Source organism: Penicillium verhagenii (assembly GCF_028828195.1).
Source record: "Penicillium verhagenii strain IBT 33310 chromosome Unknown utg000005l_segment0_segment0, whole genome shotgun sequence".
In the NCBI taxonomy this organism is placed as follows: Eukaryota; Fungi; Ascomycota; class Eurotiomycetes; order Eurotiales; family Aspergillaceae; genus Penicillium; species Penicillium verhagenii.
Window position 1 is genome coordinate 3,045,608 of NW_026643169.1, and position 23,909 is coordinate 3,069,516.

At 48.1% G+C, this 23,909-nt stretch overlaps 8 protein-coding genes across 8 annotated transcripts; 5 read left to right on the plus strand and 3 right to left on the minus strand.

The window, feature by feature from the left end:
• Positions 1–857: 857 nt before the first annotated feature.
• Positions 858–3,231, plus strand: N7466_004664 (putative ABC transporter; the record flags this gene model as incomplete). The annotated part of the gene is made up of 8 exons (XM_057164061.1): positions 858–1,056; positions 1,138–1,378; positions 1,467–1,725; positions 1,794–2,247; positions 2,295–2,374; positions 2,450–2,603; positions 2,653–2,930; positions 2,989–3,231. The coding sequence occupies 8 exons, from the start codon at positions 858–860 to the stop codon at positions 3,229–3,231; spliced, it is 1,908 nt and encodes a 635-aa protein (XP_057022742.1).
• Positions 3,232–6,558: 3,327 nt separating this feature from the next.
• N7466_004665 (uncharacterized protein) lies at positions 6,559–8,529 on the plus strand (the record flags this gene model as incomplete). Its single annotated transcript, XM_057164062.1, has 1 exon — positions 6,559–8,529. The coding sequence occupies one exon, from the start codon at positions 6,559–6,561 to the stop codon at positions 8,527–8,529; it is 1,971 nt and encodes a 656-aa protein (XP_057022743.1).
• A 2,631-nt stretch (positions 8,530–11,160) lies between these two features.
• N7466_004666 (uncharacterized protein) lies at positions 11,161–12,414 on the plus strand (the record flags this gene model as incomplete). Its single annotated transcript, XM_057164063.1, has 1 exon — positions 11,161–12,414. The coding sequence occupies one exon, from the start codon at positions 11,161–11,163 to the stop codon at positions 12,412–12,414; it is 1,254 nt and encodes a 417-aa protein (XP_057022744.1).
• A 457-nt stretch (positions 12,415–12,871) lies between these two features.
• N7466_004667 (T6SS phospholipase effector Tle1-like catalytic domain-containing protein) lies at positions 12,872–14,725 on the minus strand (the record flags this gene model as incomplete). Its single annotated transcript, XM_057164064.1, has 2 exons — positions 12,872–13,917; positions 13,972–14,725. 2 exons carry the CDS (start codon positions 14,723–14,725, stop codon positions 12,872–12,874), a joined length of 1,800 nt encoding a protein of 599 aa, XP_057022745.1.
• A 1,838-nt stretch (positions 14,726–16,563) lies between these two features.
• N7466_004668 (putative methionine permease) lies at positions 16,564–18,073 on the plus strand (the record flags this gene model as incomplete). Its single annotated transcript, XM_057164065.1, has 2 exons — positions 16,564–17,607; positions 17,669–18,073. 2 exons carry the CDS (start codon positions 16,564–16,566, stop codon positions 18,071–18,073), a joined length of 1,449 nt encoding a protein of 482 aa, XP_057022746.1.
• Positions 18,074–19,057: 984 nt separating this feature from the next.
• N7466_004669 (cytochrome P450) lies at positions 19,058–20,480 on the minus strand (the record flags this gene model as incomplete). Its single annotated transcript, XM_057164066.1, has 3 exons — positions 19,058–19,214; positions 19,267–19,439; positions 19,506–20,480. 3 exons carry the CDS (start codon positions 20,478–20,480, stop codon positions 19,058–19,060), a joined length of 1,305 nt encoding a protein of 434 aa, XP_057022747.1.
• A 1,582-nt stretch (positions 20,481–22,062) lies between these two features.
• Positions 22,063–23,141, plus strand: N7466_004670 (arylamine N-acetyltransferase family protein; the record flags this gene model as incomplete). Its single annotated transcript, XM_057164067.1, has 3 exons — positions 22,063–22,442; positions 22,523–22,568; positions 22,632–23,141. 3 exons carry the CDS (start codon positions 22,063–22,065, stop codon positions 23,139–23,141), a joined length of 936 nt encoding a protein of 311 aa, XP_057022748.1.
• Positions 23,142–23,295: 154 nt separating this feature from the next.
• On the minus strand, positions 23,296–23,822 carry N7466_004671 (NADH dehydrogenase [ubiquinone] 1 alpha subcomplex subunit 1; the record flags this gene model as incomplete). The annotated part of the gene is made up of 5 exons (XM_057164068.1): positions 23,296–23,316; positions 23,378–23,472; positions 23,552–23,555; positions 23,629–23,721; positions 23,775–23,822. 5 exons carry the CDS (start codon positions 23,820–23,822, stop codon positions 23,296–23,298), a joined length of 261 nt encoding a protein of 86 aa, XP_057022749.1.
• Between the last annotated feature and the right edge of the window lie 87 nt (positions 23,823–23,909).

The following is a 23,909-nucleotide window of genomic DNA, read 5'->3' on the forward strand; positions in this document are numbered from 1 at the left end:
CTATATTTTCTTTATTGGTTTCGTTTTTTTGGTTTGGATGCATTCGGCGCTCAGAGCTAGACAAGAAAATTCACGGCTGCTATTCCTCATATTATTACCCTACTCCAGAAATATTACCTCATTTCTAAAAGATCAACGGCTATTTTCTTGGCACACGTTCGTTGGGCAAAACAAAGCGATTGTGCCCGTCGCTAAAGAAAAAAAAGCAAAAACATTTGAAAGAAAATCAAATACTTAGCGCTCCTCGGGGCTCAAGCGCAGAGCTAATATGCACAATGCATATCTTTCTAACCGAGAACCACTTGTACATAGTTCACCTCGTTGCCAAGTCCACTTGCCTCCTTCTCACGATAAAAGCTGTGAACCTTCCATACGAGCATATTTTTATACGAGCATATCTCGATCCAATGATTTGGGAAACAATGATAACGGGCTTTGAAAACCTTTCAATATCCGAGTCTGAACGGCGACCACGGGCTCCACTGATCTTACATCAGCCCTAGTCCCATGTTCAAGCGGGCCGGGCCCCAGCGCCACGCCCCATCTTCACGATCGGCGACCATGTAGTCCGTCCGGAGAGGGGACCAGCTGAAAAAATAAGAAGGGAAACATAAGCCAATAGCCCCTCTCATGTAAGCCCCGGCCGTATTAGCAGGATCTGGTCCCCGCTGACCTATGAGCTCTGCTCCCCCTAGGGGAAAAAATTCACTTTATAAAGCATCCACCTGGCCCATGATGCTTTTAAGTTGAAGGTCGATCAACTGGGTACCCCGGAGATCAGTGCATGATCTCGATCGCGACCGACAGGCGGGATAAAGGTAGAAAAAAAATAACCACACAAACAGCATTGCGCAGACATGGATAGCACTGCTTTTGATCCCCAGACGGGTTCTCCGGACCTGGACCTGGAACGCAACGAGGATGTCGGACGCCACTTTTTGACGAATGGCTCTGTGTCGCGGTTCTCGTGGACTGGGCTGAACGTTACTGTGAAGGATCGGCAGAGCAAAGAACCGCGGGATCTGATCCATGATATTAATGGTGATGTGCGGCAGGGTATGTGAATGGCGCATGCATGCATGCTGAATTCGATTGATCGATGCGATGCAATGCTAATGTTTGTCTTGCGCTGTACAGGAGAGCTGGTCGCCCTGATGGGTCCGTCTGGGTGTGGAAAGACGACGTTGCTCAATGTGCTGGCTCGTCGGCCTGCTACCTCCAACGCGAAGGTGACTGGGGAAACCTATGTTAATGGAGCCACGATTGAATCCGGTGCGTTTGGTCGGATGACTTCGTACGTTGAGCAGGAGGATGCATTGATCGGGTCGATGACTGTACGGGAGACATTGAAGTTTGCGGCCGACCTATCGTTGCCTAGGTATGTCATGCTTGCGAAGTTTGGTGTTGTTGTTTTTTTTTCTTGTGGCTTGTTCTTGTGCTGTGCTGATGATGCTGCTGCTGGGAAGTTCTGTGTCAAAGCGTCAGCGGATGGAGCGGATCCGTACTTTGCTCGAGGCATTTGGGATTCAAAAACAGACAGACTCACTCATTGGGACTCCGATTCGAAAGGGGATAAGCGGGGGGCAGAAGAGACGTGTTAGCGTGGCGAGTCAGTTGATCACATGTCCCAAGATTTTGTTCTTGGATGAACCGACCAGTGGCTTGGATTCGACTGCGAGTTTTGAAGTCATCTCCTATGTGAGGAAATTGGCGAGGGAAAGCAATGTAAGTGCAAACAAAGTGTACAGTCGTCGCTCCGCATATCTTTTTGTTTATTAGTTCTGACGGTATAGATCATAATCATCGCCAGTATCCACCAACCCTCGACGACGACATTCCAGCTGTTCGATAAGCTACTTCTCCTTTCGGCCGGGCGGACATGTTTCTTCGGTCCTGTTTCAAATGTCGGGGAGTACTTCCGAGACATTGGGCATTCCATCCCGGGCAACACCAACCCGGCGGAGTTTCTTCTCGACCTCGTGAGCTCGGATTTCAGCGCGTTAACCGACGATGCGGATACTAGAGTACAGCAGATTCAGTCTGCCTGGGCGGAGTCAACAGAGGCACAGAGCGTGACTGCTAAGACATCGGAGAGGTTGCAGCTTTCAGAGAAGGATGTGGACGCCGCTGGGGATCAGCTGGCTGGTGCCGGAGCTCTCAAGATCATTGCGACTCTGCTCCATCGGTCGTTCATCAAGAGCTACCGAGATGTGGTTGCCTATGGGATTCGCATTGTGATGTACCTTGGTGTGTACATCTGTTTCCCGGTTAATAACTTCCACTGACTGGTTTAGGTCTCGCAATCATGATGGGGACAGTGTGGCTACGCTTACATCCATCCCAGGACTATATCCAGCCATTTATCAACGCCATTGTAAGGATGCCTAATGTTCTCAGAGATATTCCTCAGGAGATAAACAAGCAAATGCCCTGTACTAACAGCTCCCAGTTCTTCGGATCCGCTTTCATGTCTTTCATGGCTGTAGCGTACGTGCCAGCCTTCTTGGAGGACCGAGCGACTTTTGCCAAAGAAAGAGCCAACGGACTTTACGGAGCCACACCGTTCATGATCTCGAACTTCCTGATCGGACTCCCCTTCTTGTGTATGCAGTACCACCACCCGCGCACGGCGATCGTACTAACCAGACTTAGTTTTGATCTCCGTCCTCTTCTCAATCATCTCGTACTGGCTGTCGAATTTCCAACCCACAGCCTCCGCCTTCTTCACCTGGGTAATGTGGCTCTTCCTTGATCTCTTGGCTGCCGAATCCCTCGTCGTTTTCGTCACTGCGATCTTCCCCAACTTCGTCATCTCCCTCGCGCTAGTGGCCTTTGCGAACGGACTCTGGATGAGCGTGGGTGGGTTCTTGGTGACACCGACGATCCTCAATCCATTCTGGAGATATGTGTTTCACTACATCGATTATCAGGTGAGGGAGGAACGAGTCTATTGAAAAATGGCTTGTTTAGTGCTAACTCTATTACCAGGCCTATGTCTTCCAGGGAATGATGGTCAATGAATTCGCTGAACGAACTTACTCGTGTGGCGATGGATGTCGGTGTTTGTATGATACGGACTTGGCGTCGCAGTGCCAGATTCGGGGAACTGCCGTTCTAGAGACTTATGGGTATGCAACAGGTCGGACAGGGAAATGGGTTGGCATTCTCCTTGGAATTATTGCTGTATATAGGCTCTTTGGCTTGATTGCGCTGCATTTGCGTAGGACTTGATGCAACTCATGGATTCGAGGTGGTAAATAGCAGAAGGTATGACCACAAGGTACATCCTCTGATGTACATGTATATTTGTTCATATCATGAAAGACGGACTTGCAATATCTAGAAGCTGGATCTTATTACAGCTTCGAGAATGCCAACAAAAAAAACATTGAAAACATTGAAAACAATTGAGCTTCACTATTCAGACAGGGTCATACGTGGACGGACTCCTCCCGCCTCACTTTCTCGCTCTTTCTCCGTCCCCTCGAATCGAAGCTGCTGTAGCACCCGAAGGGCTAATCACAGGCCAGCGTCCCCCTGATCCAATCCTTTCACCACAATGACTTATCTCTGTACGACATGTACCCACGATCAGATCACCCGAGTCCCTAACAGATCCCCGCCAAAGAGCTTCTCAATTGCGCGATCGACACGAGCTCTTCAAATGGATCCGCATTGAACGCCGATCAATAGGTACCAAGTTGCACGAATCTCCCATAAAACAATGTATTGATCTAGCAATCTATTAATCTATTCAGCGGCATCCAAGTTCCGAGTTACAAGTCTCCATCTCATACTAAATTGAGTGCACAAAGGAGCGGTGAAGATGTCCCGATAACCGTGATGCCACCGTGCAGAGCTGAGGAAGCAAGGGGGTGCGCGTGCCGCTCCAAGTATCCTCCGAGGGCCAAGGAAAACGAGCAAATCACGAATCATCGTCCAGTGCGACGGTCGCTGCCATCTACCAAGTTCAATTTTAATTCGACGTTGATAAATGTCATTGGAATGCTAATTTATCACGGGCATGACATGCGTACAGACGTGAAGCTTATTAATTAGCCATGGTACGCTGCTATACTCGGTACGTTAATACGTGCTAGGCTGCTAGGCTGCTACTATTGTACTCAAAACTGTATGGGTGCAGTGCATGCGGCTATCACGAAATTGAAATGTCAACCGTCGAACCGAGTCAAAGACAAAGAAACTCCGCCTCGGTGCATCACACGGGCCCGATCCATATTCATGTTGCCTTAATCTTGATGCGATCGTGGTCAATGGTGATTGAGTGGGAAAATGATGCGGATTACGGGAATGCTTGGAAGAGTTTCGCACGAGCCGCATGGGTGTTCCCTGGGGCGCACTACTAGGGTGATATTTCGGAGTTTGTTTCAAATGCTGCACCCAGGCTTGAGTAATTTCCATTTCTTTCTTGGAATTGAAAAGAGGAAGTGACCGATGTAAGTCGTGATTCTCAACTCAAAACCCTAGATGCTTTGGTTTTGAATGCTTGGACCTACTCTCGTACCACCAATTGCAATCTTATCAAGAAAAATGGCATCTATCCACGTGCGGGGTTTGGGTTTTTGGAAGTTTGGAAGAACAAGTTCCCAGATTCCCAGGACGCAAGGAGGTAAAGTCAAGAAGGCAATGATCTGTGGTGCTGCATGTCATGTATTAGACGAGGCTGGACGGGATGGCTCGACCTCGGATGTATACAAGCTAAGTACGTACATGGGAAATCTACGATCTACAAACCCTTCAACCTATGGTAGATGTGCCCAGAAATCAGTGTTGAAGGTACATAGTACATAGTACATGGTATAGTTTCCCTCTCAAATGACTCACAGGCCAAGGGAACCACTGCTGTTCTGCCACATGGACTCGCTGACATATCGGGAACTTGTGTAGGGTTATGAGGTGCAGTAGTGATCAGTAGTCACCTCTTTTGTGTGTCTTAGACTCTTTAGTGCCCGTTCATGGACTCCACCTATAGACATCAGTGGCGACTTTTTTGAAGAAAAATTTTCCCAATTTTCCCAATTTCCCTAAATTTTCCTAAATTTCTTGGGGGGGTTTTGACAGCTCCTTTGGCTTTCGGTCTCGGTTCCCACGGAATTCGTCCTGCAGCATGTCATCCCCCACCGACTTTTCCCGTGTAGCAGGTACATAGTCATTGTGTTAAGGAAAAAACGGGGAATGAAATGTTTATTCGGAATTATCCCGTGTAAAGTTTTGAGGAAAAGTGACAATTTGAAATACCCAATGTTTTTTTCTTCTTCGATATAGAAGTTCTCCATAAATAAAATGAGGTTTTTTTTTTGTTCCGCCTAAGAGAAAAAAAGTGGAGGCGATGATTGGGCCGCAATGACTATTTGAATATAAGGAAAACTTCTAGAAATACAGAATGTGTACTGTTAGTATGTAACAGGATATACTTCTAACCGGAGACTGAACCAGGGATTTCCCAGCGGGTCCCAGCTGAGCTTAAACTTGTAACGAAACATTGAATGATTAATGTATTAATGTATTAATGTATTTATTCATTTATTTATTTTATCTTAGATTTATTTCTTATAATCCCATTTCCCCACTTTGCTTTTTCTTTTCTTGTTGGGTACCCAAGAGCCTCTTCTGACACATTCGCCTTTTTTTTTCTTTTCTTTGGAGTTTGCCATTTGAGGAGAATTTTTTAGGTTCCCTTCTTTTCCCTCTTAACTTGACTCTTTCCCCCCTTTCCCTCCTTTCGACCCTCTCTGCTTCTAGGTGGTTTGGTTATTCTCCTAAATCTACCCGTTCCCTTACCTAAATCTCGCTGCCCATCGGACTCCACCATCTCACCCCACATCTGGTCAGGCAGTCTCCCAACTTCACACTTGAGCCCAAAGGCCATCTGCAGCTTGCAGATTTCTGTCCAACCACAGTCCTTTATTGCTAGACCCATAATATACACCCAACGACGCTTTTCGCCTGACCATCCCGATTTCCCACCAATTTCGATGGAGACGTTGCGATCTGGAAAATACCACTTCGCTCTGTCTGCTCGCTGACACAAACTCCTTCGACCAGCCAAGCCCTGCCATCGCCATCCGCGATCGGCAGGTCCGCCTTCTGGTTCGAGAGTCGAAGAAAGAAGAAAGAGAGAAAAAAAAAGTACGACATTGTGTGGGTTGGGCAAATAACCTTACCTACGAAGGGGGGGAAAATTACCCTACCCTACCGATACAGTGGAAACTTGAGACGTCACTCGCGGGGGAAAAGAAGAAAAAAAAAAAAAGTACACACACAGACCCAAACAAGTATCGAAAAAAGGACTAGGTATACACACACACACACACACGTAGGACTGAGTCATCTCGTTCTTTTTTTTTTCAACCCGGTGATAGCGGTGGCTTGCTGTAAGTCAACCCAGGAAGATCCCTTCCGGCCCCATTCTTCCCCCCTCCCTCCCCGCCTGTGTGCGCTGGTGGGTAGCAAACCCAAGTCCAGAACGGGACCAACCTGTTTCTTACCTAGGGACCGCGCCTGTTCCCTTTCCGCCTTCCGAGCCTGCAGCAAGTCATGCCAGGCCAACCACCTCTACCAGCCACTGTCGAGGATTGGGACGAGAGCGCGCACGACATCGTACCCGACTCGCAACAAGTGGCTAATACTGGTGCAAAAGTTTCTTCCAGGTTGGATCATAGATTCCCGGAGCCACCACTGATCGACGGCGCGAGTGACTCAGGTTATTCTAGTCGCACCGCCGCCACCGTCAACAGCACCCAATCTGGGCCGTCGGGCGGGAAGAGCCCCCCAACCGTGATTAAGCAAGCCGCGCCCAAACGTACCGATCTCACCAGAAAATCTTCCCGACGAGACCGCAAAGACAAGGAGCGTGCTACCCGCCCGGACGATACAATGCAAATGGGTGCCTATCCCCCTGGCTACCATCAGCCTCATCGCACCTCTCGGTCGCCGTCCAAACCTCGCCGACGAGACTCTTATCTTCCACCACATCCAGATCTCTACTACGAAGGAAACAATACGCAGTACCACCCTTCGACTCCGGTCGACCCACGAACCATGGAACTCCCACCCCACCCATCCTACTACCCGAGGCCTCCAATGCCGGACTATGGCCCACAACCACCCGCTAGATATCCCACGGAGGAATACCATACCAGCCGCCCAGGGCGTCCTCACTCCAGCACCTATGGAATGTATCATCATGATCGATCCGTGGCCTGGCCAGTTGCGGCACCACCGCCGCGAGGATATGGACCACCACCGCAGCAGCACCAATATCCCCACTATGAGTCGCATGCCCCTCCACCAGTATCGTCGGCTTGGCATCAAGGATCGTACGGATCATCTCCATATGGTCCTCAACATAACTTCCCACAGCAGTCATCAGAGTACTATCCTCCGGAATATATGCATCAGTCGCGCGAGCGATCTGAGTCTCGTGAGCCATCTCGGCCTCGACGAGGCTCAGTGTATGGTGGCGCCCCACCTTCCGTGGATACCGATTACTTTCCGGATTATGATGACGAGCCACCAGAGCAATACTACGCTCGCCAGCCTCATGATAAACCCCGTGGCCGTGGAACAATAAAACCCACCCAGGATTATTTTGATGACGATCCCGCCAAGTTGATGCCCCCACCTCCACCGCCTGCCCCAAGCCGCCGACACGCGCCTCAAATCCACCAGGAGCCCAGGCGACCTGATGCTCCCCGGAAGACTCACTCAGCTGCCGCTGCCGCTCCCTCTCAACGCCGTCATTCCAGAGCCCTGGACAACTTCGGCGACATGAGAGACAGCCTGGCCGAGATCGACTACCCCAGCTCCCGCCGGGTGTCGTCAAGGGAAGTAGCCGCTCTGCCGGAGCGCAGCCACAGTCAAAGTCTTCGCAGTAGCGGACGCTCCCAATCGTACCATGAGAATACCCGCGGTGCCCGGATAGCAGTGGAAAATAACAGGCGGCGACGCCCTACCAGCTACTACATGGATGACCGTCCCGAAAGTCCCGCCGCTATGGATGAGCTTGTCGGAGCAGCCGAACGATACCAGGATGTCACTTCCGGCCGTTCCTCCTCAAAAGTGCCTCTGTCCGCGGAAACACTTATGCCCAAGGTAGGAAACGGTATCGGTAGTGACCATGGAAGCCAAAAGAGCCGATCAAACAGCAGTCGTGGCAGCGCCACCAAGACTGAAAAAGAAGCCCAGAATATGACCCTTACCATGAACGGAATGACCATTGGTTTTGCTGAGGAAAGCCTTGCTGGCAAGTCCATCAACATTCGCACTGGGGACCGGGGAGCCGTGCAGTTTAACCTTACTGACGGCAGCTCGGCCGCCCGGCGACCAAAGTCCTACGTCAATGGATCCTCCTACTCTGATAATACGCAGGCGGGTGGCTCTAGCCGCCGAGTTCTGGAAGATGGGCGACGTTCTACACGCGATCGAGAAGATCGACGATCCGAAAGGTCTGTTCACCAGTCTAGCCGCCGGTCTAACCGGTCTAGCTACGGACAGTACCGGGATTAAGTCTGAAGTCTCGAATTTGCATTGCAGAATGTTTACCCCACTAGTACAGCTCTCGATTCCCGTTTTGCATTTTTATTCATTGTTGGTTGGATGGTCTATCTGGATTTCTTTTTCCTTGTTCTTTGTGGCCTGCATCAGCGATCGCTGACAGGTTTTTATACTGTCTGTCAAAAGTTCGGATTCGGTTTTTTTTTTCTTCTTCTCTTGGTTCTGCATGTTGTTCTGGGTGGATCTTGTTTGGACTTTTCACAAAAGAATCATGGGTGTTCGAGCAAACGCGTGCGGGGCTGGCAGAACAAATGATTTATGATTTTTTTCTTTCTGCTTTACGTTCTGCCAGCCCTTCAACCTCGAACTGGGAGGACTCTCTGGTTTTTTATATGTTTGCAATTGCTATCTCTTGCGTTTGGAAGAGTGCGTCCAGCCAAAGTTTTTCTTTTCTTACAGAGAAAAATTTAGCAGACCGACTCCCCCGTTACGGTGTGATATGATTGTACGATTCTTGATGACCTGCGACGACAAGTTCGATGTCTATGTTTTGCCTTTTGTTTTGGTTTTGGCCCTGGTTTTGGTTTTCTTATCTATTTTGGATCTTGATGAGCTTTATTTCTCTTGTTAGCGTCTTATGTACATCTCATCATGTCACCTGTTCATGTCTCTCCCCCCACCCTTTTTGTTCACTGATCATATTGGGCATTTGTCTCTTTCTCCTGGTTACTGGTTTTAAGCGCGACCCTGTGTTGGAGGAGAGAGATTATACCCATCCGTTGTTTACTTGTCATGTCTCAACACCAGGTCATCTTCTATTTCGTCTGGCCATGTTCTCAGTCTTACTTTTTTTTTTCTTTGATCCAAGTAGTTTTAGACTGTAGTGTTGGGCAAACCGATGCTGCGTGCCGTATGCAGACCTGTCGTTGAGACGGGACCTGGACGTCGGGTATTGACATGACGTTCCACGGCATTGTGCGCCTGCGTCAGTACCTTAATTTCAACTCACATCTTCTGACTTGGAAAGAAGCATTAGAAGTCGCTCCCCGGATTCGGCCTGGTATAGAACATGTCGTACTCAATGAATGATGTTTGTAGTCGGCAGCAACCTTGAAAGAGCCGGCTTCAACTCCAATGTTCAAGTTGAAAGAAGCCTAGCCTACATAGACAAATAAGTTCTAGGCCATTTATTATTATCTTCGATCGGCGGTATAGATGTGGATTCATCAATCATTCTGCAGGGCAACGGATCGCGACGTTCCTTAAGGTTAATCACGTCGGTCCCAGCGTTTGAAGACTTCCATCCAGCCCCATAGTTACCGGCTTCCCAATATTCGTGTGCAGTATGCGCGAGTACCAGCCTGAAGTTTCAATATTCACTTGAGAAACCAGATAGCCAACTAGTTTTCTCTCTACTCTCCCACAAGACAGATTTCTTACCTTTGGAGCGTTACTCGAGGCTGAGATTGCGTATGAGCCTAGACTTGCTGATCATATGGTGGCTTATATGATCGGGGCTCAAAAGTACGTTGCATAAAAGTCTGGCCAGATTGGTTGTGAATTATATGTGGGCTTACACAAAACAGTAACCAAGTATTGGCTGGAAGCTTAAATCGAATATGATGGCGATATCCAATCCGGTATCGTTGGGGGAGGATTCGGTTTCCTTGGTTTTATGACGTCTGTTCTCGCATCGACAGATGGTGAAACTGTTAAGGAAAAGGATATCTCATTCAAATTAGTTTATTGATTGACAATTGACAATTTATTTGCCGTAGCTTTGATAGATCTTGATTTTGTCTAATGCATTCTTCTGTGAAAGAAATTTAAGCCAAAGCCTCAGTAGTGGAGTAAGTTGTAAGTGCCCCCAGTGTTTTGTAGGCTGAAGTGGAGACGATCTAGGCATTCTGCGAATGAGGCTATATCGGTGGTCTCTGAAGGAGATTTATCGTTTTTTGGTTTCTGGAAAATTTTTTCCCACAATAAACATAGAGAATGATTCTTATGAATGGAGTTGTGGCCATTTGGAACCCTTCTGAGATGTGGTAGGAAAGATAAAGCCTCTTCAATGTTTCATACATTCGAGATGTCTGTATCTACGGCCCGTGTGGGTCACTATCGATTCTACGCCATCCCCACTGGGATCATTGGAATTTACCGGCTTAAACATTGAAGTATACTATGAAAGACGAATCGTTATAAGTATATTCTAACCTTCAAGAATATAATTGTATTTAAAACCAACTATTACCACAAACATCCCAAAATAGTCACATGTTTCGTAGTTCTGTTGCCTTAGGCGCAAGATGAGGTCAGTGCGTTGTCGGGCCAACCAGAGAGTAAACACAACCCCAGCCTCCTCCAACCTCCTCAATTCCAGACTCGCCACAAGAGTGAGCTAGATATTTCTGGCTTGCAAATTCCCCTCTAGCATCCCCATATTCTACTGACACCTGCTAGGTTGACTGAATCTCATCCAAGTTCGACATTCTCTCGTTTCTGTCGCATTCCTTCACGATCCTCTAGTTTTGGTCTGGTCGATCAATTTTAGGTAGGTACTGCTTTCCTCTCAAGAATGTGTCAGATCTAACATTCCACAGAGTCTCGTCTTGAGCGGAGTGCTCTTGACCACTCAAATCCATCATGGCTCCCGTTCCAGTTGAAGACGTCTTTGACATTCCAGGCGCGTCAGTGGAGGTGCGGGACATCGACGGCATTCCTGGAATTTCGATCGAAGCTCACGCGCCCAACGAAGACTACACTGCCAATACCCCGCCATCCGTTAGCTACAACAACCTCATTGCTCGATCCGACTCTACGTCCACATCCACATCAACCGCCAAGTATGGCCAAGGCACAATCGATCCAACGAGCATCAAGATGCAGGGCCTATTGGCTCTATTTGCCCTCATTGGCGCAGCATTCGTCTTAGGTGCCATTTGGTTCTTCTTCTGGGCCAAGAACGGTGGCTTCCATTGGCGAAAGGGTGACTGGGACGATTACAAGTCGACTGTTCTCCGCCGTAAAGGCCCAGACGGTCGCACCCTCAGTAATGCCACCAAGAGTACCAAGCTCGGCGGCGGCAGTGTCGTGGGCAAAGGGTACAGCGACGACGGATACACCTACACAGATGAATCATACACGCAAACCGCATCGACAATCATGACAGAAGAACAGCCAAAACGCAAGCGCAACTTCAAAGAGAAAATCCTTCGACGTCGCCAGGATGACCGCTGGGAGGGCGAAGGAGATGACGACGTCCGCGCATACCGCGAGGAGAAGCCGGCACGGATTGGCGGTATGAACCGCGAAGCCGACGGGACATACCACGGCAGTGACTATGACTCCTCCGCCCCGCCTACACACTACAACCGCAGCGATATGAGCGAAGTCCGCGACTACGCTTACGAAAAGCCGCGTCGCTCCAAGACAAAGCAGAAGCGCAGCGCATCTGGCTTCTCCTTCACTGCCGGCAGCGAAGATGTGCTTAGCCAGACTACGGAGGAACACCAATTGCGCGACCCGGCTACCCGTCGTGACCGAGACCAGGAGCGGGAGGCTCGTCGTGAAGCCCGTCGTAGGGATCGACGAAATGCTGCCGCCGCAGCTGCGGCTGCGTCTTCGGCCCCTTCATCTCGTGCTAGTAGCCCGCGCAAGAAGGACACCCGCAATATGCCCGGTCACTTTACCGAGCCGCTGGACTTCTCGTCATCCGGTACTCGCTCTGAGTACCAGTACTCTAACGTCGATACTGAAGATTCCGGTACCAAGAGCTACCACCACCCGATTGCGGGTCTGAGCAAGGGTTATCGCCGCGATGATCGCCGTGACGGCCGGAAAAGTCGCCGCCGTGACAGTCTGAGTGACAGCGATGGTGATGAGACCCGGTACTCTTAATCTACTTGACTGGTCTTATTTTTTATCCCACTTTGCGAGAAATACGATGGGATGTATTTGTTTTTATTCTCTATTGATTTCAACGACGGTTATGGAACGGAATTGTCAATTTGAGCGACACAATTTGTTGGATTATGGAAATGGGAAACTGGGAATGTACATAACGAACATACTACAAACACGGGCAAGAATCCGTTTCTCCCTTGGATCAAAGGTGCCATCTACAAAGCACTTGAGCATTATTACGCACGGCGAATCTTGTGGCATTAGGCCACAAGCTACATGAATTGCACTACTTAACTTTGCTATATCAATTTCTTATCACTCTTCATTAAGCCATAAAAATAGACCCAGCATCGAAATCATCAACATAATTAACACATATAATAACAGTACTTTGAACAGCTCAAAGGATTAACCAGTTCCAACGTCCCTTCAAAACGATTGGACATGATCACTATAATGTCTTGATAAGAATGTTAAGTTGATCAGAAGCGTATTTCACCGCAGTATCGTCGCCTTCCATAGCCTCAACCTCATACGACCCTTCCTTGTCAGATATCTTCGACTCAGCAAGAACCTGATACTCCTTTGCACCAGGGTACTTGAACCAGTACTCGTAACCACCACCACCCTGCTTCGGCAAGCGCTTATAATCTTCTCCCTTGAGCCCAATGGGGTGATACTTGGCATTTTGCACCCGGTAGTTCACGACTGGGTGAATCTCCTCGAATGTCTTGCCCAGCTCCTTGCCATGTTTGTCATAGGCGTAGCAGCCCGGCTTGCGCGCTCGCGATCCATTGACATAGTACTTGAGGGAGAAGTTGTCTGGCAAATCACCCAAGCCCCAAGTAAAAGCAGGTTCATTCATGTAGTCTGCCTTGGGCTTTGGTGCAGGAGTCAACAGTGAAAGAGGATATAGGAGCGAAGAAACCACGCGTTGAGGCCCTCGCATGGCCCACTGTGTCCATGATTCCTTCTTGCGTTTTTCGACATCTTTCAGGTAGCATGCGAGGGTATCGTTTGCTGCGCTGAGTCGTTTTAGGTGGTCATCCTTGTCTTCCTCGAGAGTCGCGGCATTGAGGGATACGTAATCCTTGATCTGGTCAAGCATCCAGGCGAAGGTAATGCTCGACATCTCTTCCATGTTTCCCTTGTTCTCCAAGGTCAGGTCCGATCCACCGCCGATGTTGATGTGGACGCCTGGGAACCAGACTTGAAGCAAGTTGGTGCGCTCTTTCTGGCTATCATACAACTTCAGCAGCCCCCGCTCCGCTGCGTTCTTTCGCTTCAGCGCCTTCTTCATATTCTCAATGGTAGGACGCTTCTTGTCATTGTCAGATACGATGTTGCTCCAAGCTCTATCCGCATCCTTGAACTTCTTTTCTTGAAGTTCGATGTCCTCCAGCGTGGCCTTCTCAACGGGTGGAACGTAGAACAGGGTTGGGGTAAATGCGGCACGATGCTCATCCAGAGCTAGCGCCTGGAATGCGTTTTTGATATCTAGACACGAATTAGCATCTTTCAACTTTCCATAATCATAAAGAGGCTTCTTACTAGGAGAAAGTCCAACATTGTGCCACTCCGGTTTATCCGACATCCAATGAGGCATTTCATACCCAAACACCTCCGGGAATCCCAGAGCGCCAACAGTCTCAAAAACACCCACCACCTCGACCTGCCTCGACTTAGGCGAAACAGCCCACTCACCACGCCCAGCATACTCCCAAGCAATCTTGTCGTTGGGCGCCATGTGCTTGATCGGCTGGGGATCAGCGGGCTTTCCATGGTGATAATCAAAGTAAGCGTCACTACCATAGAACTGCTCGCCAGTCAAAGCCGGACGACTCTGCTTATACAGCTTCCACACCTCGGGGAAATCCTGAAGATCGGCTCTCTTGCAGATACCCAGATCCGATATCAGGCCTGCAATGGCGCGTGCGGTGTATGCGCCCCGGGAGAAGCCGAAGCACATAATCTGATCACCCTCGCTCCAGTTTAGCACACAGAAGTTGTACGCCTCGATGATGTTGCCTTCGAGATCTTTGCCGACGGGCACCTGGCCGGCTGAGTTGGTCCCAATACCGGAGTCGTACCAGACGACTTGTTGCCAGGGCCGTTCCTGGTGTATGTCGCCTTTGTCATAGCCGACGGGGTTGATGGCTCGACAGAGCCGAGTCACGTTGGATGGGACGCTTTCGTCGCCGGAGACGGCTGATTGTCCACTTCCGTCACAGCAGATGATGATGCGCTTGGGTGCAAGACCCGGGATTCCCTCCGTGGATTTCGCGGCGGTGGAGGTTTCGCCCATTGTTGCAGCGACTCTGTGTCGAGATTAGATAAGTTTATGTATAGAAAAGCTGTTGTTTTTGCGCTTCAAATGTTTGCTAAGAGGGACTCGGAAGCACTTGGGACTGGAGTATCAACCGGGGAGTAAACAGTTCAACGCATTCGGGGAAACTGCGCTTTATTTATGGTAGGCGATTAGTACCTACCACCTACTAGTACCCAGTGAGAACGGCAGCTGGGCAGATAGGCATGGCTCAGCTGAACTCCATCGCACTTAGTTGCCATTATTCATGAACGCGCTTCGTCGCTACAAATCACCGATTTTCCACACGTCGGGAATCATAGCCATTTCCAAGGCTTTCAGGGGTTGAGTTTCGAGTGTGCGTACGCGTACACCTTGAGCGTATCATGCTTATACCGACCAAGGGAGGCTATTTATTGGGAAGTTTTACTTTTACTCTGAAATTGAGAAGACAAACAAGTTCATTGTGGTTAAGTTGTAGCAGAAAGGAGGAAATACTATGAAGAAATCGAGTGGGGCCGGCCGACGAGTGCAGCATGGACCAGGCGATGCACATGTGGTTCGGGGAAATCCGTGTGGCGGGAACACAAATAGTTATCGCTGCAGAATCAGTCTTCTTCAATCTCCACAGCTGTAAGGAGTTTTTGATTGGGTGTTCCTCGCCAGCAAGTTCCTCCATGTCTCCACGGCCAGGATGACATATAATTAAGTGACAAATAGTTACCTGCTCCAGGCCTGGAGGTACTAGTCGTCCTTAGCCACCCGTGGACACCAAAATGCACATTTGAATACTTTCAGCGCTTCAACAGGGAACAAGCTTTGGCTGTCGCATGTATGCGCAGTGCAATGAAGCAAATGTCATTTAATGTACATGTATGCACAATTTCTGAAGGTTTCAGCAGCACTGGAGAAGATGAACTCGATATTCGAAGAGAGAATATTCCTATTTAACCTTCAATACTAGTGTTAGGGCTCCACCTGGGCGGAGAGCTGGATCTGGACTCTGATGCGTAGATCCAGGGCTCGGTTCATTCCAAGCGCTGCTCTTGCCCAGGATATAAAATTCCTTCACTATTCTTTTCCTTCGACACATCTCTCGGACATTGGAATTCCAAAATCTTATGATGATCGAATTTCAAGATTCAACCTTTACATTTCGAATAGTCAGGTGACCCTTCGTGCACATGGATTACAAGTGCTCCAGATTCTCTTCTCACTATTGTAACCACCTGCATCTCTCTTCATTTTTCTTCCTGAAAGGAATTTCTGGTCTGTTTGCCATTTCCTTCTATTCTCTTTTTCTACGGGTTTCAAATATCGTTGATTGAAGATTCCATTCTCTCTTCGGCCAGTCACCTTACTGACAATCATACCTAATAGGTAACACTCGTGCAGTTGCAGCTGCGAATCATGATCCTGACATGGTCAGATTCCTATTCACCAATGCAATAAAAAGCTAAACGAAGCTATCATAATTGTTAACTATCTTGCTCCATGTGTAATCACATCTCGCATGCAAAAAACAACAAACCCGCCTTTCTGATTGGTCCAATTACACGTCATTCCCGAATCCCAATCGTCATGTGAAGTGGCATTTCCAATCTGGTCAGCTCGTCACGCAAGGGCGAGATACACAACATTCAGTGTAAATGGCGTGCCAGTCAAAAGGCCTGATGATTTCCAAGCAACGTTGCAGCTTTCCGAAACTCCGCCCGATGACTTTAAAACATCATCATCGCCTACCAAGTTCTCACATTCTTTACAGATCTCGAAGATAAATCGCGTCCAAAACAAATGCCATACCAATCCCGCAAGTCACGGGAACACGCGACTTGATCATGACCAATAGTGAAAGACAGCCCTTATTAGAATCGGATCAACATGAACTACCTACTACCTCGGATATACCCGTGTTTCCAGACTCCCTTCCGGGTGCCACCTACGGGAAGAATATCAGCTGGTCTAGCGCCTACATCTTGGTAGTTTCACGAGTCATTGGGAGCGGCATCTTTGCTACTCCGGGATCGATCGTGAAATCTGCCGGGAGTGTCGGATTGACGCTGCTTGTTTGGCTTGTTGGTACAATCCTATCAGCATGCGGGCTATCAGTATCAATGGAATATGGCTGCATGCTACCGCGTTCAGGGGGAGATAAAGTATATCTGGAATATACCTATCGCCGACCGAGATTTCTCGCTTCAACTCTGGTCGCGATACATGCAGTCGTTTTGGGTTTCACTGCGAGCAACTGCATTATTTTCGCCAAATATACATTATTTGCATTCGATATCCAGCCTACCGATCTTCAATACAAAGCTTTAGCGATCGGTCTTTTGACCGCCATTACCATAATTCATGGCTTCTTTTACAGAACCGGCATCATCATCCAGAATGCCCTGGGATGGGTGAAAATATTTCTAATCGGCGCCATGTCATTGACAGGAATCTGGGTACTACTTCTGCAGTTCTTCGGAGGTGTGAATACCTCTCCTGGGGCTAAGCAAGTCCTCAGTGGCGTGTCATGGGATACGCTATGGGACGGATCCAACTGGAGCTGGAATCTGTTGTCGACTGCACTGTTCAAGGTCATCTACTCTTATGCAGGGTTAAGCAACATCAACAATGTGTTAAATGAGGTAAAAGATCCCGTTCGCACGCTCAAAACGGTGTGCCCGTCAGCTTTGGCTACGGCCGGAATTCTCTATTTGTTGGCCAACCTATCTTATCTTCTTGTCGTTCCCTTGGATGAAATTAAAAACAGCGGAGAGCTGGTTGGCGCTCTACTTTTTGAGCGGCTATTCGGCAGCATTGGGAGCACTCTCTTCCCAATGGCCATTGCAATTTCAGCAGCTGGCAACGTGATGGTAGTGACATTCGCATTGGTCAGTTCATACTATCTACTATCTGATGATCCGCGGAACACCTCTCTAAATAGCAGGATAGGCACGAATCAATCAAGAAATAGCCCGTCAGGGCTTCCTGCCTTGGCAAAATCTATTATCGTCTTCTCGTCCCTTCGGCACTCCACTCGGCGGTCTTATCGTACACTACGTACCATCTCTTCTGGTAATCGGCTTACCACCGCAACAAGACGTCTACAACTTTATCCTCGATGTAGAAGGATACCCCGGTAATGTCATGGCTCTCGCCATCACCGTCGGACTGTTGATTCTACGATACAAAGAGCCCAATCTCCCGCGACCATTCAAAGCTTGGCTTCCAGCTGTTTGGCTCCGAGTTTTAGTTTGTATCACACTACTGGTAGCGCCTTTCATTCCACCCCCAGGTCTACAAGGAGACGTCCACTTCTTCTACGCAACGTATGCTATTGTTGGCATTGCCATGTAAGCATTCTTTTATTCCTGATTTGGACCCGTTTACGATGCTGATGCTCGCAGAATAATTTTTGGTATCTCTTATTGGTATATATGGACAGTGTTTCTGCCTCGGAGGGGAGGATATCAGTTGGAGGAGGTTGTGGAATCGCTCGATGATGGTACGACAATCACTCGGCTTGTCCGTTCGTTTCCTTCGCTTTCGAGAGGTTAGATATGTGAGTATACCACTAGCTTGATACAGGTATAGAAGGATAGAAATTCAAGCCAGAAATTGGCTTTACAAGGATTTTTCAAATTTCGGTTAATGTTTACAAAAACACAAGACTATTTCCACCATCTGCAGCTGAATAAGATCATACATACACAGACTTTGGGTCAACCAGATAATATTCATAGGTGAAAGGAATGTGTCTTTGGTGAAGATGGGGGAAAAAAACAAACACCTGTGGTCGAGTGGTATATCCCTCCCACTATTCCCCCAAGGTTGGCCGCGGGACCTTGGGGGTGGGTAGTCAGTCACATGGGAAACATCCCCCAGAGCAGATCTCCCCCCGGTGGCTATATGCCGCCAGAGGGGGGGGGTTCCTCTGGGGTTGATGTTTGCTATTTTTTTATAATTGTCAATGCTGAATTTCAATATCTGATTCTTTTTTGAAGCTCAATTTGACTATGAGGTGTGGAAAAATGAGAGTAATGCGGAGGCTTGATTTCTGGACTGATGCATATGATGTTATTCACAACATTGCTCAGAAGTACATAGGGAAACTAATCCTACATGGGTTCGAACCCGGCTCTTGGCAAACAACAAAAAAGGCGCGCCAGTTCCCTTCCTTCCTTCCTTGTTTTGTTTTCCTTGCGGATTTGAATTAAAATTTCGCATGGACACTAATAGGTGATCTTTTACACTATCGACTGCGACCCCACGTCCAGATTTCAATATCCAAGCTATGAAGTAAATATGTGGGGTAGCAGTTTCCCCGTTGCGAAGCCCCCACTAGTGCTGTACTTTCGTCAAATGCATCATCAGCGGCTTCTTCTCCCAGATGTTGTACGAATTCTGAATATTCCAATCTTTGGAGCATTCGTCAAGCTTCATATCAAAGTTCCAGAAAACCTTTGCCACAATAAGCCGCATTTCAGCATAGGCCAGACTGTTCAGCATAAATTAGCACCACACTATAAATGCGAAAAAGTACTTCTTACTTTCTTCCAATACAGTTTCGAGGCCCGAGTGAGAATGCGTAAAGACAGGATCTGATATCCGACTCGAAGCGTTCCTCTCGGTCCTCCAGCCATCGCTCTGGGATGAATGAATCCGGCTCGGCAAAATGAGACTTGGCATGATAAGTCGAATATTGTGCCCCGGCAACGGAAACCTAGTGGAGTTTGTCGTTGTTAATTCTCGTCTTTGAGAGGATCTGTTAATGTTTCAAATAACTCACCCCCTCTGGAACGAAGTTTCCATCAATAATTGAGCCTCCCTTTGGCACAAGGCGTGGGAGAACCGCTGGAACAGGCGGATAGACCCGCAGAGCCTCTTCCAAAGCAGCGTTCATATAGGTCAACTGACTGACACTTGAAAAATCAATCTCGTCATATGATTTGAAAGTGTCTCGAATCTCCTCGACGAGTCTCTTGTATGCCGCCGGGGTTTGGACAAGGTAGAAGGTGAACCCCGAGAGCAAACTAGCGGTCGTCTCACTCCCAGCCAGGATCAACAGAGCCGCATTTGATTCCATTTCTCTTTTCGTCATGGCACGATCATCATTATGTCGGAGAATATAAGTCATGAAGTCGGGTCTCTCGGTCTTGGTATCCAGTCGACGACGAACCTTCTCTGTACTCATCTCAAAATGCTCGTTTCTCATCTTCATGATATTCCTGGGAAGAAACAGTCGCACAATCGGTCCGAGGGAGGGGTAAACTCGGAGAGGGCGCAGCAACACACTACTTTTCACACTCGTGAAAACCATCTTCACCCATGGGTGATATTCGCTCTTTTGTAGGCAGTCGAATGGTTCTCCGAACGCAAGGTCACCGACAATATCAAACGTGGTAAAGTTGTACCAGCAGCACATGTCGATCGCGTCATTTGCCGCAGTGACCTGTCCATCTAAACGATCGACGAGCAGATCCACATAAGACTGAATCAAAGACTCTTGGTCGCGGAGTGCCTTTTCGGAAAATGCATGCGACATCAATCTTCTCCCTCGTGAGTGGTCTGCATCGTCGGCATTGAGAATATTAGGTCCGGTAGGACCTCGCACGTAGAACAAGGGATCCTTGATGAAAGACCCCGCTCCTGGCTTTCGGTGGTTGTATATATCCTTCCAAGCTTGTGGGCTCCGATACACCAGTGCGTTTGGTCCGACTCTAACCACATCTCCATATGTATCGTGAAGTTCTTTCATCTTCATGTGGTTTTGACCTGTCGTTGTCCAGTAAATGCTTGGAAGATGTGTGCATGCTGCCAATTTCGGGCCTGGGAATTTCGAAAGTGGACTTATAAATAAGTTATAGATCACAATCCATATTAGATAGGCCAGTGCCTGGCTATGATCAGTGGTTTATCACACAGGTGCCCGGGGTATCCATGACCTCAGAGAGCAGACATATTTTGACAAGTATTTGAGGTTCAAAATCGGAAAAAAGGGGAGGCATCGAGCTATTGAACTCACTCCGCTAGCAATAATATATATGGTAGGAGCCATGGATTCAAATTTTCTCGGCGCTCCAGGCTAGTGGGCAGTGACCGAAGGCAAAATGGTGAGCGCGGGCCTGGGAGAGTAGAATAGAAATGGAAAATTCAAGGACGGGACGTGGACTTTACATCAATCCCAGGTTGCACACCTGAGCAAGCGAAAAGTATAACCAGGATGGCACCTGGGCCGTGTTTCCATTGTCTGCATATTTGCCTAGCACAGGTTGAGAAAAACCTCGCCATCAAACGAATCAGGATGTGGGGATTGGTGTTCTTACCTTCATTCGGTTTCCTTGTGCGTTACCGTGCATGGATATTTCCACCCCCGCTTTGAAAGGTAATCGTGGCGCTAAATGACTACAGGATACATACTGCAACATTGGAACCGCGGCCCAGTTCGAAGCTCAGAGGTCGTTCAACTCAGTATCGCACAACCCTCTAGTATTACTAACCAAGGATGTTGTTGGATATTGAGATGAACATATGCACCACTGTCTTTCCTTGAAAGGCTCTTGACACCAGTTGACTAGGGGTCACCGTATAAAAATCCCAGCATATCGTGAACGATGCCAGTTCTCATGAGGCTATCAAGAAAAAAAAAAGAAAAAAAAGCTTACATGTCCACAGCTTGAGTGCCAAAGAGGAACTCTTATTAAAAAGGTCCGACATTTAATATAACAAGGAATCCACGGATTTTTAGAACATTTAATTCAGCTGTTGTCTTTTCATATGCCATTTACCTACTACCACCAACATTGAATCTCCTGATTGGCTCGTGATAAAGAATTTCAAGACCAGTTTCCTATTAGGAATCAAAATCCAGGACTCTTTCAAACATCCATTGATTCAGGCCTCCCACCAAGACCACTTATATTGCTTCTGATTAGCAGTGACCGTTATTATTCGCCAGTTCGCGTAGCGTTGACCACATCCTCCGTACTGCAACTTGAATCGATTAGACTAAAGTAGACTAGGCCACACGAAGCGGGGAAATGATAATTGGAAATGTACCGAGTACACAAACCACGGTGGATCAATCCATTCCCTTGATTTGATTGGCTCATATACAGTATCTCAGTCCGCGACTTAAATGTCCACGTCTTCGGTAGCTATCGAACACCTTCTAAACATTAGTTCCCCCGTGTCAATCTTACTAACATCATATATATTTAAGAGCTTTGCCCGTCGCCCCATTCTCTGAATCAACTTGAATACCCTCCATTGACCTCAATATAAATCCCCTGGATCAAACTACCCAGCAACTTGAGTGCTTGAGTCGACCAAGGTACCCCGCCACCATGTGTGTATATTCCGAGGCACAAGTCGAGGCATATCTACAGCGCATAAAATATCCCACAACGAGCGACCCCTATGAAGATTTTTACCGCAAACTCCAAACAGATCCCCTTGCAACTATATCTGAGCTGCAGAGACGGCATCTCTGCACCATCCCGTGGGGTAATTCTGGACTGCACTATTCGCACCACCGCACTATTTCTTTGCACCCGGAGACTCTCTTTGAGAAAATTGTTGAGCGCAAGCTGGACGGGTATTGCATGGAGAGTACTGGACTGTTCTTGCATGTCTTGACTTCCTTGGGTCTCTTTGTCTACCCCACTGGGGGCCGTGTGAGCCGTGCGGTTGCGCTGGGGTCGAATGATTCTCGGTATTTGCCGTTGTACGCTAAATCCTGTTTCCGGGAGACCGGGTCAATGCACTCTCAATGCTCGCTAACCACGTTTTTTGTTTTATTCTTAGCAACCATATGCTCTTGATTGTTGTTATTGAAGGAAAGAAATACTTGGTGAGCCCATTTCCTAACTATAGCGCCCCCTTTACACATGTCACCAGAGCTGATTACTTGCAGGTGGATGTTGGCTTCGGAAATAACTGTGCAGTTGCACCGCTACTTCTCCGAGAAGGAGAAACAGCTCCACATATAGGCAATGATTCGGAAATGCGTCTCATCAAGGATACACTTGATGAGTTCGTCAACAAGGCGCAGAAAGTTTGGATCTACCAGACCAGATACAACCCCACTAGCGATTGGGTGCCCAACTTCTGCTTTTCAGACGTGGAATTCTTACCCCAAGATTTTGAGATGATGAATGTAAACGTCAGCACAAGTCGAACCAGCTGGTTTACTCAGGCTGTCGTCTGTGTGCTGATGATTATGGACCAAAGCGAGGAAAATATCATCGGTCAATACGTCATGTTAGGTAAGGAACTTAAAAAACGAGTCCACGGGGAGTCGAAGATTTTGCAAGTCCTTCAAAATGAAGATGACCGGGTCAAAGCACTTGCCAAATACTTTGGTATATCCCTGCGCCAGAACGAAATCCAAGGGATCCAGGGTTTGAGCTCGGAGCTCAAATAAGAAATAGAACATCGGGCCTCAATTATTGAAAAGGAATTGGCTTCAATTGTATGGTACAGCAGTTCGTTTCTAGAGAAACTGCGGTGGATATGTATGATCGAGGAACAAAAGCGCAGAGGCATAACAGGAAAAAGACGTTGCAATTTTTGGGAATCTAGTAAATCCGCTTCTCGATCTGGAGGGCTGCATCAGTATATAATCACAAGTAATGATCCACAGAAATCATGTATTCATACCTTCCACGGGTTGCTGAGCTCGAATCCCTTGGGCGCAATGTGGTTGCTGGACTGTCCTCTCATTGTGCCGGTAATGCGGAGATCCCGCTCCATCACTGTGCAAAACACTTGATTAGTCTCGGCCAATTCTCCGGGTGTTTGATTTTTTCGGCCGGTCGATTGACTATAACTCACTTTGCTGTAAAAGAGTTAGCCGACGCATTCTGTAAGTTCCGACCGCAGCCGACGCGCGCATGAAGGACATGACTTACACGATCCCAGAGATCACTGTTCCAGCGGGGCTTCTTGCCCTCGTTCGTGAAGCGCTTGGTCACATACAAACCAGCGCCGGTGACACCGAACATCTGTGGTGGTGGTCAATTCTAGCTTCGGGGAAGAACTGACGAATGATACGCACGGTAATGACAATCCCGTAAGGGAGCAGAGCCTCGAAGGGGACACCCATGATTATGATAGTCAGAGAACAGCTCAAGAAGGCAAGAGGAGTTAAGTTAGTAGGCAATGGGTTGTCCGAGGACCACAAGCGGCAAAC